The sequence below is a fragment of the Arvicola amphibius genome, chromosome 12 (genome assembly GCF_903992535.2).
Source record: "Arvicola amphibius chromosome 12, mArvAmp1.2, whole genome shotgun sequence".
Taxonomy (NCBI): domain Eukaryota; kingdom Metazoa; phylum Chordata; class Mammalia; order Rodentia; family Cricetidae; genus Arvicola; species Arvicola amphibius.
In genome coordinates, this window is record NC_052058.2 from 21412257 (window position 1) to 21426540 (window position 14284).

Sequence of the window (14284 nt, forward strand, 5' to 3'; positions counted from 1 at the left end):
TATGGGGTAAATGCCTGGATCCCAGCGTGTGACAGGCTGAGGCAGGAAGACTGCCACAACTTCAAGACCGCAACTTCAAGACCCTGTCTCCCGGAAAAGCATCCAGTAACTTCAAGACCGCAACTTCAAGACCCTGTCTCCCGGAAAAGCATCCAGTAACTTCCCTTTAAGCTCCTCCGATGATCTGATTCTCACTTCTCTTCTCAAGCATGTTTCTTAGCATCATCTCTAAGTGCAAAGATCTATAGTCCAGTTTGGCTCAACCTCATCTCTGCGTCTTACCACACCCCACACTGTGACTGGGAAGCCTTACCACTCCTGGCCTCCTCATATGCTTCCAGCCACCCTTGCATCTCCAGATGTACTGTCTTCCGTACACCCATGGAAGGTGTATGGTAGGGTCCAATTTTTTAAGTGGTTTTCTAGTAGGGAAATATGAGCCGGGGTGTGGTAGGTGCCTGACCATGACGGTGACAATGCTGGTGATGATGGGTCAAGGTACCCATCCTGAAGATCCCCCTAAGACCCAGCCTCGCCCCTCTTACGATGCCACAAGGCATGTTTTATAACTGGCTCCTTACTTTTCCTACCGCTTTCAGGGGAGCAGAGATCGCTTGTCTTGTTAATTGTGGGGCTCCCACTGCCAGAAGGCAACAGGTGCCGTAACCTTAAAAAAAAAATTCAAGGATTGCTCTTTGAAACAATGAAGGAATAAATCCAAACCAGTGAGTTCCTTGCAGAGTGTGTAGCAAAAAAATGATAGTGAACATCATCCCCATCCCCATCATCACGCTACCGTCACTAGAAAACCAACTTGCCTGATAGAAAACCAACCAAAAAGTCGGATTCTTCGGGAAAGTGGAGTGAAGCAGAATGACGCCCCGGTGTCTGGAGAATGTTTCTGTCACCTCACCATGCCCAATTCAGGTTTGAGTGGTACTGGCCTGTCTGCCCCTGCTGATCCCTTGGTCTCTTCCTCACACCTCTTTGACAGGCCCTTTCCAAAGAAGAAGACTAAGCCCTCTCCACCCGCAGACACTGGACCTCTGACCACAAAGCTCATTATTTCAAGTCTCCCTAATAGGCTCCCCTGTTTCCTTGGGTAGATGGGAGGGGGCAGATAATTCCTGATATAGGTGACCCCTGGTCCCCACGGCATTCAGGAGTTCTCCAGGGTATTGAGTTGACAAGAGAGTCCTCCCATGGAGTCTGGCATGCGTTCCTCAAAGGTATGTGTCACTGGCTTCAAGAATCAGCACAGCTCACATCCATATGTTATTTCTCTTCAGGACCACATGTATCAATAATTTACCCTCTACGGCCTGCAACAGAACCTCAGTAAGTGCAGTAAGTGTTGAAAAACACACACATAAAAGGGGGGGGGTGTATCTGAGCATTTCCAGGCAGAATTGCCCATTTTCCTCCATTAGGAAATGAGATTTGTCCTATTTATTGAAGACATTCCTTCTGACCCTTGAGAGATTCCAGAGGCCAATAATCTTTAGAGGCAAGAGTATCATCTTTCCTTGTCTAACCTAAATTTCTCTAGATGCAACTTTAGGGCATTTTTCTGTAATCCTCTTCCCTGGCCACTGGGACTAAAACCTACTTCTTCGCAGAGACAGTTACTAATTCATTGTTTTAGCCTTTCTTTAACAAATTTAATCCCAGGCCCTTTATTGTTCCCTTCCCTAGGGTCCTATTACCCAGTCCTCTCTCCCCGTTCCACTGCTCCTTGGGCCCTTTGCCAAGTTCTCAGAAAGCAACAGGGGCAGGAATGGTGCCCATTGTTCTCCTTGGTGGACAAAACACAGCAGCCTACGCTCACAGGACTGACACCTCTGCACACCCGTTATCCTCCTGGGCAGACACTCAACACAAGTTCCTCACAGTCTCCTCACGCAGATTCCTCTCTCCCACCTGGGGCTCAGCCCCAGGTGTGTGAGTCAGTGCTCACACACACACCTGGGTACACACTCACACAGGGACAGCGCAAACCTTTGCTTGTTCTCAAAGGCAAGCCAAACTGGGTGGAGCTTCTGAAATCCCTCGCCCCCTTCTCTAATTCTTCCTTCTATTGGCCACCAAGGGCCACGCCTACTTCCTCTATACCTCCAGAGTGACTTTCTGCTTCATGGATGAGGGCAAAGCAAATGACGACAGAAAGTTGACTCCGCTGTCTTCTTCCGGTACTTCTCCCACGCTCCATCCCCCTCACCTCAAATCATCAGTTTGCCTTCCGATTGCACACACACACCCTACCCTCCATCCACTTCGCAGCGTCTCTGGCAGCAGGGAGTGAAGCTTCTTGGGGTTTTGCTTTGTGAAAATTAGCACGAGGGAAGCATGGGGGCCGACAAAGGAGCTTCGTCCCAGCTCAGATCAGAAGAGTGGTTGAGTTGCCGTGCCCCTGGGCTGGCTGGGCCCTGTCTTACTAGGCAAGGGGATTTGAGAGCAAGCAGCTGGTGTGACGGGTCGTTCGTTTATTCATCCAACAAATATTTATCCAGCACCTGTAGCACCGATCTACACGAACAAAAAAAACCAATAAAACCCTGCCTCTGTGCAGTGTAGATTCTATGGGCGGAGGCTGAAAATGAGTAACTAAAACATATTGGCTCTCGGACAGTCATAAATGGCAGCAGGAAAGGAGGGGGATGCAGGCTGAGGAGGTGCACGGTTTTAAGGAGCGTGGTCAGAAATGGTGATATTTGAACAAAGCTCTGAGGAGATAAAAAGAGCAAACACCATGGAGAGACCTCCAAGGAGATTGTTTTAGGTAGCTGGACTCTTCCTGCAGTATCAGTTACAGAATACACACAGAAAGCCACAAAGAACGGTACTAGGAGATGACAAGCAACCTAGGGGACATTGTACAAAGGGGCTGTTTCTCCTGGCATCAGGGTTGGGACCCATTCTGGGCTCCAGGGCTTGAAAGGGTGCCAGGAAAAATTAGAAGAGCCAAGTCAGGAGTGAAACTGACCTCAGCAGGGACCAAAAGCTAAAAAGAAAACAGAAAATGATACAAGATCTTAAGATGCTAGAGCCCCCAAAGGGTTTTGGCTTAGTTTGCTCTCTGTTGGTGTAAGGAAGACATCAGCAACAAAAGCAACTTGGCAAGAAAAGGATTTATTTGTTTTACACGTCCTAAGTCACAGTCCACTGGGGGGAATCAAGAAACTCAAGGCAGGGACCTGGAGGCAGGAACTGAAGCAGAAGGGGAACACTGTTTACTGACTTGCTCTTCATGGCTCATTCAGTCTGCTTTCTATTATCAGGCCCAGAACACTGTGGACTGGGCCCTCCCCCATCAATCATTAATCAAGGAAATGCCCCACAGACTTGCCTGCAGGCCAACAGTTGGAGATCACAGCCAGAAGGAAAATGAGCGTTTCTTAGACCCCCACTGCTGTCTGCCTTGAAAATGTCACTCTAGCGAGTCAGATAGAGCCAGCTGATACTTCATGGTCATACTCGGCAGTGAAGCTGTGCTGAGCACCAATGGGCTTCAGCCATCTCGCAGCCCACTGTGCACACCAAGTCCACTCTTTGTCCCCTCACTTCCATTTCCTGGGTCTTTACAAGTATTCACCATGCAAGTCCTTTCTGTTCTGGGCTTACACAGCCTTCACAGGAGCCTTAGGAGAACTCATCCCCTCTAGTTTACGGGAACAGCACCCCATTATCCCTTACCTTACATTCACTCCCCAGTCCCTCTACATCCCCGCTGTGGTTGAGCCTGTAACAGCAAAAGCTGAATGAACTCCACCTTCAGCCAGGTTCCCTTAGGGTTCAAATTTCTGCTCCTTCATGGGGCTAAGTTTCTTGCCCTTTATAACACCTAAGGGGATAGAATAGGAGTGATAACAAGGTAATATCCACCTCCTAGACTTCTATAAGAATCTTCTGGGATCAGGCAGCATCAGTGCTGAGGCATATCCCATCCCAGAACACTGCCGTGTGTGTCAACAACAGTTTGCAGCTCTAAATAGTTAAATCAGGGAAGGATGTTTTAAAAAAAAATCAGTGGATTCTGTGTTTTCTCTGCGGTGACATCACCTCTCACACTGGCAGTCCACAGAGCCTTCCTGAAGGAGAGATAAAGAGTGACAGCCAACCCCTGGAGATTTATACAGAGGCTGCAGTCTATCTTATCTGTGCCACAGTCCCTGGCAGCACAGCAAGCAAGAAAACGCTATCTCTTCCATGGTGAGGTGTCAGGATAAGGCTGAGAGCCATGGGCCGATAGTTATAAACTATGGCACGGTGTCTGGCACACAGTAGGTGTTTCCAGGATCAGACCGCCGGACAAAAGCTCTTTGTTTACAACCTGCTGCATTATGTGAGCCTCAGGTACAGTGTCATGGCTTTCTGCTCTGAAAGAGATGGGTAGTACCCAACGCAGAAAGGGGAAGAGGGACATGGGAGACCACGGCACTGAGACTGGCTGGCGAGGGTGGGCAAAGGTCAGGCATTAACTGACCCAGAGTCCTTCAGGTTCTCCGTGGGAAGATGTGAAGCCAACATAGGAAGCCTTGAGATAATGGGAGGCCTATAGGTCGCAAACATTCATTCCTGGGTTGGGCTGGGGACAGAGTGACCCCAAGTTGATTATCTTGTCCAAGGCCAAAGTCTAGAGGAAAGCTACAGCGAGGCTCTCCCCAGAATGCAGCTCACAGGTGCTGGGGGTCAATGGACAAGGCATCTGCACAGTCAGGTAACTCACTCTTGCTCATTTCCAAGCTCTGGTTGCATCCAGCCACTGTGACCCCCACCTTCAGCCCCCATGCTGGAACAGCCTACTCCAGCATGGGCCTCCTATTTGGTTAGGCCTGTCGTTGTCCAGACATAGCCAGGAGCAGCAGACCACTCGCCCAGTTCCCTGAGGAAAACAGTTCTCCCATTCAGCAATCGCAGCCAATACAATCCGCATTAATGCTACTACCCCAAGTGAGGGCCTGTCTCTTCTTAATCCCAGCCTGTCCTCTCCTAAACCAGATGACAGAAAGAGGATACAGACGAAAATGAAGACAGGGCTCAGCCCAGCAACCTTTCACCTCTGCCCTCCCTCCTTGCCTGGTATGGCTCCCGCCCCCCGACGTAGGCGCAGTGCCCCTAGATACAGCCTGACTCCATCCAAAAAAGAATGAGACTCTTTATTGAAAATCAGCAAACTCATGTTCCTCAAGCCCCAGACCACGGTGGGCAGCTCTTCCACCTCTGTCTCTGCTGCTCCACCCCTTAGCCACAGTGAGAGGAATGGAAAATAAGAAGCCAAAAGGGCCTCTTGCTGGGGAGGAAAGCTGCCCAGAAGTGTGCTAAGTACAGCCCAGCTGTGGCTGGAGTGACGGCCACAGGCCCCTCCCTATAAATTAATCCCTGCAGCCACAGCTGTAGGAGAGGCATACTCGTAGAAGGAAGGTCAGCATGGCATAAGGCCACAGGGCAGCATCTCTGACTCCTAGCCAAGGAATGGATTGGAAGCACAGAGGTCAGGAAAAGAGAAACAGGCTGGGGGAAGGAGACTTTGGTCCCGGGGGCGGGGGGAGGTGGTCCAGTTTTGATGGCTGTAGGGAAGGAATGTATTAGTAAGCCCAGAGAGAGGGGCAATCATTGGGCACTGCCAGAAGTGACAAGATAAATTGGACCCCACTCTGGCAGAGGGGAGCTTAGAGATCCAGGGGCTCTCAGGGAATGTCACTGCTAAAACATATATATACATATATATTAACCATTCATGGAGGGCAGGGGCAGGGGGTTTGTGTGATCAGAGGATCTGGCGTGGCATCCCATAGCCGGTCATGCCTGCCTGCGATGCTCCACGATTGGTACCCATTTGTAGTCCAATCACATTCTTGCCCTCTTGCAACTGGTTGTCCGAGAAGTTCCGGGGGTTCTCCTTGGATTTCCTGGGTAGAAGGGGGGTACTAGTTAGGAGGCTGTCAGAGGCCAGCTACCCCAGTGAATTCTTCCCTGGACATGTAAGCTGGTATCTCTGCCTTTGAGACCTCTGGGCTGCTTAGAAGCACCTCTTTGTCTCTCCAAAAGGAAAGTCATTGCTGCCGCCACCACCTCCCACCACCTCTGGAGTTCTAAAGGCGCTTTGTAATGGCTGGTTCTACAGCGACATCATTTCTTTTCGACAGCCAGGAATGAGCAAGAATACTGTACCAGCAGGGCCCTATGGCAATCCCACAGATACTTACTTAGGAAACCAGTTGGGATCCCCAGAGAAGAGTCCATCATCCCTGGCTACTGCCAGCCCACCCAGGTTCATTAGTGTCCGCTGCACACAAGCCATGTTCTTTCCTGGAAAACAAGTATATGGCCTGAGTAGGGTACCAGATGCCTTCTACCTACCAACTAGGTCCAGGCTTGGCATCCAAACTCCTGAATTCATTGTTCCCATAGTGCAGGAGGGCCCATCTTCCATCATGCATGCACACACTCGTCCTCAGGAAACCCACCACCGATCGTTTTCCTGTGGGAGTCTCCTGGGTAACAGCCCTGGGCCCTGGCTCACCTTCCCAGAGATCCACGGTTTGGAAGATGTCCGTGGTGTTAATGCCATAGCGCTCAGCGGCCTGCAGGAACTGAGAGATCTGCTCCATCTGCTTGAAGGCCATGGTGGAGGCCTGGATCTTCTTTACTGGGGCCTGCCCCTCAGGGTATAGTGAATTAATGAGCTCACACAGCACCTGGAAGAGGTGAGGACATGCCTACTCAAGACCAGAGCACCAAAGACAGTGAACCAGAGAGGTGGTCTCCCAGGGTGAACCTCAAGGTCCCTCCTGCCTCTGAACCCAGATGAAGAGCCAGTGTGTGGCTACTCCAGAATCACTGGCCGGAGCTTACCTTCTCACCCTCTTTCAAACAGCCAGCATTCGAGCATTTTTTTTATTATTTATTTTACTTTGTGTGTGTGTGTGTGTGTGTGTGTGTGTGTGATTTTTTTCTTTTTTTTTTTTTTTTTTTTTTTTTTTTGAGACAGGGTTTCTCTCTAGCTTTGGAGTCTGTCCTGGCACTCGCTCTGTAGACCAGGCTGGCCTCCAGCTCACAGAGATCCCTCTGTCTCTACCTCCCAAGTGCTGGGATTAGAGGCGTGCGCCACCATTGCCAGACTCAAACAGCCATTCTACCATCACCTACGAGCTGCTGTTTCAAGGGGCACATTCACCTTGACCTTTACCCCATGGAGAGGTCAGAAAGCATGGGGGCTCTAACAGCCTCTGGAAAGATTCAGGCTGACAGCACACTTGGGTCTATTTGCCCTCCTTCTTCTCTTATTCAGGTTAAAGAGCCCCCATGCCCCAGCACCAGCCCTGCCCTCTCTGCATCTCCCAGCTAGCTCTCACCGTGCCATCCTTGAGCCAGTTCTGGAAGTTCTCACGCCCGGGCTGGGGCCGGCCCACATCCTTGCGGCACTGGGTGGTAATCCACTGGATCAGGATCTGCTCCAGGTCCGCATCGTACTGCTTCTCGATCTTCTGCTGCACCTCTCGGCTCAGGCCGTAGGAAGGTCCCCGGTTGGCCATTCTGACAGCTGCGGTGAGAGTGAGGAGCTGTGGGGAGGACAGAACCAGGCCCACGGTCAATTCTACAATACTCAGGGTGCCTGCGAGGGTCAGAGAGGGAATTCCTGCCCAGGAGCTAGTACAGCAGGGCTCTGAACTCTGGCCCTCTGGTGTGAGGCTACACAGATCCTAAATTTCATTTGAATGAATGGTTTATGTCTAGGATGAAGCCTAGGACCCACGGGAATAAAGGATGGGGTAAATGCTTTCAGTTCAGATCTTTACTGGGAGTAATGAGGTCTGACAAAGGCAAATCAGTCAGTCGAGCCCCCAACCCTGCTCTTCAGAGCCTTAGAAAATGTTTCAGGAACCGAGAATATAGAGCATAAGGGAAACCTGCGCCAAGAGGGGGAGTGAGTGGCATTGCTTTCCACTAACTACTAGGTTCCTCACTGAGCATCTGTAGTAGGGATTATAGCAGAGAACAAAGTCTTCAGCCCTGAACTCTTCCTAGTGCCATCGAGGGGACACAGGGAGTGAAGGTGATCGTGTAAACAGTGTACATGGTGAACGCTAAGGTGCAGAGTTCAGGTCATGTTACAGTAATTAACAGACCCAGGGCGACAGATGCAGTCTGGGTGGGCTTGCTGGGAAAGGGAGGCCAGCGTTTTAGATTGCAAAGGGAATTTCCTCTGTGAAACCTCACAGTAAAAAACCAAATGCTTTCCCTTCCCTTCTAGGCATCATGGCAGACAGAATAACCCCCTTCCTCCTCCCTTCCTCTTACCACTGAAGGTGTCCACACACTAATTCCCAGAACTGGGGTATAGATCACCTTACAGGAGTTAAAAAAGGAGGAGGGGAGCATTTGCAGACAGAGTGATTACCAAGTGTCAGCCAGGCGGGCCCAATATTCTTACAAGAGTTCTCATTCTCAGTGAGAGGAGAGGGCAGAATGGGAGGGGGAAGGCAGAATGGGAGGGGAAAGGCAGAATGGGAGGGGGAAGGCAGAATGGGAACGGGGGAAGGACGAGTGTGTATATCAGGCAGTTATGAATCAGGCAATGCCCCTATAAGCCCAGTAAAGAAAAGGAAATGGATTCTTCCCTAGCTCCTCAGCCCCAGTGAATTCCGCCCCGCCAGCACCTGGACCTCCACCAGTGAGACCCCCACCCCCCCACACACACACTCACTGGACCTCCACCAGTGAGACCCCCTCACCCCCCCGCCACACACACACTCACTGGGTTTCTAGACCCATTAGAGCAGCCCATGTGTCACTAAGTTCATAGTTTGTTACAGCAGAAACCGGGAAATTAACCCAGAGCCTTGGGCCTTATTTTCAGGGAAACCTGGAAGGAGAAAGAACGGCCGGGTGGCAGAGTGCACGGCTGAGTTTAACTTTCCTTGAGGACCTTGGTTAGGAAGGACCGGTAGCTTCTGGCCACAGGTCTGAGTCGGCAGCATTTCACTGTGAGCAGCCGTCCCCACCCACCACTTTTCTGACAGGTCCCACACCCAGGAACCTGGGAGCAAGCGCTGGAGATGCTGCTGATGCGTGAAGGAGCCAGGAACAGAGGAGGGACACTGTCCCCCACTTGTGACTCCCAGCCCCTGTTTAGGGGTCTTCCTCTCTGGTCACAAATACAGCTAGCTGTCTCTGACAGCTCAAAAACTGGTATTCCCAGGACAAGAGCTTCCATTCAATGAGAGGCAGGGAGCCCACATCTGGCTCCGGGCCAGGTCAGACTTAAGGGATGAAGTCATTCTGGCTCCCTCTCTCATGTACCCCAGGTTAAACACTCCCACCACCCCCACGACGGGCGCTGGTGCTCTGCCAAAATACAAGAAGCCAGGCTGTCTCCAATAATGTCATGCGTCTGGGCAGAGGTTGTGTGCTGGGTCAGCGCCCCCTTCCCCACCCTTCAACATGGCCGCCCCTTCCTACCCTGGGTTATCCAGCTGCACATTTCCGGCAGGATCTGCCCCATAAATCAGCTATTTTTAAACTTCATTAGGAGACTTCCCCCAGCCAGACCAGATAAATGTCAGGCCGGGTCCCGACCCACACCACGCCACGGGCCACACACACGATCAGCATGATGAAGGCAGGTAGAAGTGTGGAGTGGCTGCAGCCTGGCAGAAAAGGTCCTTGCCCACACTGTCCACCTGCAGCCACGCAGCTCCCAGTCTATGTGGTCTAGGTGTAACTAGGAGACAGGATAGGAAAAGAAGATGGCTAAAAGCTCTCATCAGAAGCAAGACTCCTTCTCCTGCTCAATTTCTACACTTCTCTTCTGGAAATAGCCTCACCCCTGCCACTTCAGGCTGTTTCCAGAAAGCTCATGGGCCTGAAGCCTGGGCATAAGTAAAGAAAGGACAAGAGAATGATTAACCCAAATACCGGGGTTGAGAAGGAGTCCAAAGACAGACTCTTCCAGTGTCCCCCGCTGCTCCTGATCTATCTCCAGAGGACTACTGAGGGTCCCTCCCCTGGCTCTGGAGCCTGGACACAGCTGGCAAGGTCATTGGCGTCCAGCTGCAATATCTCTCTTCCACTCTGAGGCCATGACCCCAGAACCCCAATGTGGCAGAGCCATGGGGCGGAGTTCTCAGACGAAGCTATCCCAGCCAGGCCTGCCTGGCCAGCAGCTGTGTCTCTCCCTACCCCCTCAGGCAGACAGCTGATGGGTTGTGGCTGCTGCAGCTGAAGAGACCCACCCTAGTTACACCCAGGAGACCTACCCCAGCCCTCCCTCAGAGAAAGAGAAAATAGCAAGTCTCCCTCCGGTGTGGGCTAAAGACATCTGTCCAGCTGGAAGACAGGTGTGGGAGACGACCAGAACCGGGTATCTCAAGTGGAGGCAACAGCTGGACAGCCTACATGGCGGGCTGGCAGCGGCGAACTACAGAGCCAACAGCAGCCCTGGGAACAATCCTCACTCAGGCCTACAAGGTTACAAGAGCTAGGAAAGGAGGAGGGGCCGCAAAAGGCCTTCCAGCCCTGGGCTCCACCCAAACCACGGCTGGCAGCTTACCTTGCCCCATTCAACGTCAATGCTGAAGTCAAGGGGAACAGCAAGTTGGGAAGGGTCAGACTTTGGTATTCCTGACTAAGTGTTTTTTGGGAAAACAAGGGGATTGTCCTCTTACTGTGCAGATGAAGCATAGGGAACTTCCCAGCTGGGACTGTTGGGACTTTTCTGAAACAGAAATGCCCAATGAGTAGGCAGAAGGCCATTGGGGAGCACTGTGGTTAAGGGGATGCCTTGCAGGGGGAAGACCCTCCCCCCACCAGGGGGCAGCCCCCTCACCACCTAGAATCCTGAGCAGAAGAGAAAGCGCCACAAACAGGAAGCCACAAGGCCTGCTCAGGAGAGGAGGGGGTGGAGGCTGTTGCCATGACTTCTGTGTACCAAACAGAAGAATGGAGGCAGGGTGGGGGCCCCCCAGGCAGGAACACCCACTCCACACAGACTTGGGTGGAGGCCTGGGCAAAGGGGTATGAGGGATCCTAACCGCTCTCAGGGTACAGCCAGAGGCAGCTTTGGGGGACCGGGAGGGCATATGTAGTTTGTGGGTAGAGAAGCAAGAATCAAAGAAGTCTAGAGGGCACATCCTGGGCAGGAAAGACGTTCCTGAGTTAGAAAGCCCACACCTGGCAATCTTGAAGGGCAAGGCCATGGAGTGAATGAAGACAGGCTAGGCGCCACTTCCCTGGGGGTTGGCATAGACAGTAAACTCAGTTATGGGTGCGCAAGGGGATGGCAAGGACAAAGATTATTTTGCTGGCTCTGAAACGATAGCACCCTGCTCACCCCTCCCAACCTTGTCCCGAAGGCTGAGGTGTACCCTGAACTGCAGGAAGGAGAAACTGGGAGGAGCTTAGAAGATGAGGCACTGTCCCTGACTACTGCTCCAAATTAAGAGAACAAGGGGAGCCCGTCCAGCCACAGGTCTCCCACACCGCGCCTCCACTTTCCATCACCGCTGCTTCTGCTCCAGATACCAAGTATTCCAGAACCTCTCCCATACGAAAACGGGGAGACCTGCGGAGCCCAGCGAGGAGACAATCTACTTCCGGTCTGCAGGTCCAACCCCTTCAGCCGCCGCCCCCACCCCCACGGCCACACCCTGGGCCGTTACTGCGGATGAGTCACCCACCACCCTCCCGCCACTGGGGTGACGCAGGTCTGGGCAGCCCGCCCGCCCGCCCGCGGCCACCACCAGCTTTCCCAGCAGCAGGGGGCACGGGAGGGGGCAGAGGGGCTTAGGCTAGGGTTGGAGAGCTTGGACAGCAGCCAACCCCTCCAGACAGGACACATCCGAGTGCAGTCAGGGCTGCAGCCCCGAGATGTCCGAGGTCAAAGGCTCTCCAGGAAAGGGATGGGGTCGCACAGAAGACCAGGCCACTGTGCAAGTAAGGCACCGAGACCCGTGACCCCAGGTGGTGAACCCAAGTACCCAGAAAAGCAAACTAGCAGGAAAGGGCGCAAAAGGGCAGTCTCGAGGACACAGAAGGCAGGCAGTGCCCACACGTGCTCCTGGACCAGGAAGTGAAAGGGTCGCACGGTAAAATCAGGGACTGCGGAGACGCCCCAGAGCGCGCTCCAGAACCCTATTCTCGCCACCACTCAACGCCAGCCTGCGAACGTCGGACTCCCTCCTTCTTTCTTCCCCAAGACCTCGACGCCGGAGTAGATTGCTGGAGCTTGGGACCCGACCCTTGGGTCGGGACGGACGCCCCGTCTAAGCACCCGCAAAGCTCACTTTACTTAATTGCCCAACTATGCAGAATCAAAGCTTGGGAACCGGACCTGACAGCACGGGGCGGGGCGCCGGGTTCAGACCCTAGCGACAGCCAGTCTATAACCCCCACGCTCCCTGGAGCAACAATCAAGTGTTGGCTTCTTGCTTTCTACAGACCACACACATACTCCCACCCCCACCCCACCCCGCTTCCTCGGTCCCTCAGTCCTGCTCACCGTCCAAGCTAGCTGGATAAGAGCACGCGCACGTCAGGGGCTGCAGCGGCGAGTGGAGCTGAAGACCCGGCCGGACTTGGAGTTTTCTGGAGGGTCCCGCCTCGGACGGGGCGGACCAGGGGCGGGGCAAGGGCCGAGAAGGTTTAAAGGCGCAGCCTAGAGGAATGCTGGAGTGCTTAAGATAGGTGGTCTGTAGGCAGGAATGAGGTTTGTTAAAGGACCTGCTGAGTCCTTGGCGGCCCTGCCTAGGTTTCCACCCATGAGAACTCAATCTTCCCTCAACAACCTCAGACTTGCAATCCAGTAGAAAACTTTCTGCCTAGGTTAGCTCGCGATTGCAGGCTTAAAAACTGGCAAGATAAAAGGAGGTACTTGAAGAGCCTTCCCCCAGGACTGAGCAGGGTGTGACCGGACTGGGGCTTACAGGCTGGGACAGCACCCCCACGTGGTTCTGCTTGCCATTTAACTTCAAGCCTGGGCAAAAACTAACAGTGAGGTCACTCCTTGCCCAGAGCCCAAGAGGTGTGGTACAACTTAGGGCCTGGGGTTCAGACCCAGCTTCTCTCTCCCATTCGTCCATCTCCTGTTTAATAACCTGATATTTTTCCTTAAATCTTGGCGGGATCGAAAAGGGTGGGGCTTAGTGGAGGAAGCAATCAGGCATTTTCCTGCCCCTTTAGAGTGGGAAGCAATAGTTTAGGGGTGTCCAGAACACCTTCTGCTTTTTTCCAGGCGTCAACCTGGAGTCCCCACTTAAAACCCACCAGTGTTGTCTTTCTTCACATTCTAGGGGAGTCCTCCGTTGAGCCTGATTGTTTTTTTAAAAAAAGAGAGCTAGTTCCACGCTGATCTTGGCATTTTCTATTGCCCAGAGTCCCCACTCATACCTCCAGAATGTCGTTAGGTCCTCTGTGCCTTTAGGGTGTCCCACCCCATCCCCGGAAGCTTTTTCCTTCACTGGCACCTCACCTGTCCTGCCTCTTACCTGCCGTGTGGCTTTTGCTTAATTACGAAAGCATCTTAAGTATTAGTTGCCCCGTCTACAAAATAAACTCAAAGCTGTGGCGACTTAAGCAGCACTCAGAAAGAGCGCAGAACTGTGTCTGGCACACAGGGAATGCTCTCCGCCTTCTGTGAGGGTCCCAAGAAGTCCCACACGTTCTAAGTATTTACAAAACGACGCAACCCGGACTCTCTGTGCCAATGTAATAGCCAGCTTATGGCTTTATCACAGAACTTGGTCTGCTGTAAATGTTTGTCTGCCTCACTGACCAGAAAGAACTCCCCAAGGACAAAGCATTATCTCACCGACTTCTGTATTTTCTCATGGCTTCTAGCCTAACAGTAAATCTCCACTAGCTGACCCTATTAGGCCCTCAACAACTATTTTTTGAATGATGGTTGAATGTGTCCCATTCAGTATCTTTTCTGTACAGGTCCAGGGACTTCCTCGCCTCTCTTAAACACAAAGACAGGTAACAGAGACATGTTTTTCAAACTTTTATTCACCGTTTTGGTTTTTTTTTAAAAAAAAAAAAAAGCAAAAGAACCTGCACCACCCACACTATAAACACCACACACACACACACACACACACACACACACACACACGCGCGCTTCAACCCCCCCAGACTCAACTAAAGAGTCAATACATTCATTCTACACCAAGCTCACGCAAGTCTACCCTCAGGCCATCATCAGGGGTCTATGCCTGGGCACAAAGGGGTAGGGGCAGTGGCCGAGCTTGGAGTCAGAGTCTTGGCCTCCTCTGCAGATCCATATGCC

The 14284-nt window shown here is 52.3% G+C and overlaps 2 protein-coding genes across 3 annotated transcripts in view; both read right to left on the reverse strand.

Moving 5' to 3' along the window:
- Positions 1–1159, reverse strand: part of Cfap45 (cilia and flagella associated protein 45) — a 34840-nt gene extending 33681 nt beyond the window's left edge. The window contains exon 1 of the mRNA XM_042054004.1: positions 914–1159. Coding sequence (XP_041909938.1) covers positions 914–1159 — 246 coding nt within the window. The remainder of the gene's footprint in view (positions 1–913) is intronic.
- Positions 1160–5131: 3972 nt separating this feature from the next.
- Positions 5132–12656, reverse strand: Tagln2 (transgelin 2). Of its 2 annotated transcripts, none has more exons than XM_038350194.1 (5): positions 12500–12656; positions 7356–7562; positions 6524–6698; positions 6207–6309; positions 5132–5909 (listed from the first exon to the last, which is right to left on the reverse strand). In XM_038350194.1, exons 2-5 carry the CDS (start codon positions 7533–7535, stop codon positions 5768–5770), a joined length of 600 nt encoding a protein of 199 aa, XP_038206122.1. In that variant the 5' UTR covers positions 7536–7562; positions 12500–12656; the 3' UTR covers positions 5132–5767. The 2 variants fall into 2 exon arrangements, with proteins under 2 accessions (XP_038206122.1, XP_038206124.1); XM_038350196.1 differs by having other exon boundaries at positions 7356–7543; positions 12500–12601.
- Positions 12657–14284: the final 1628 nt, after the last annotated feature.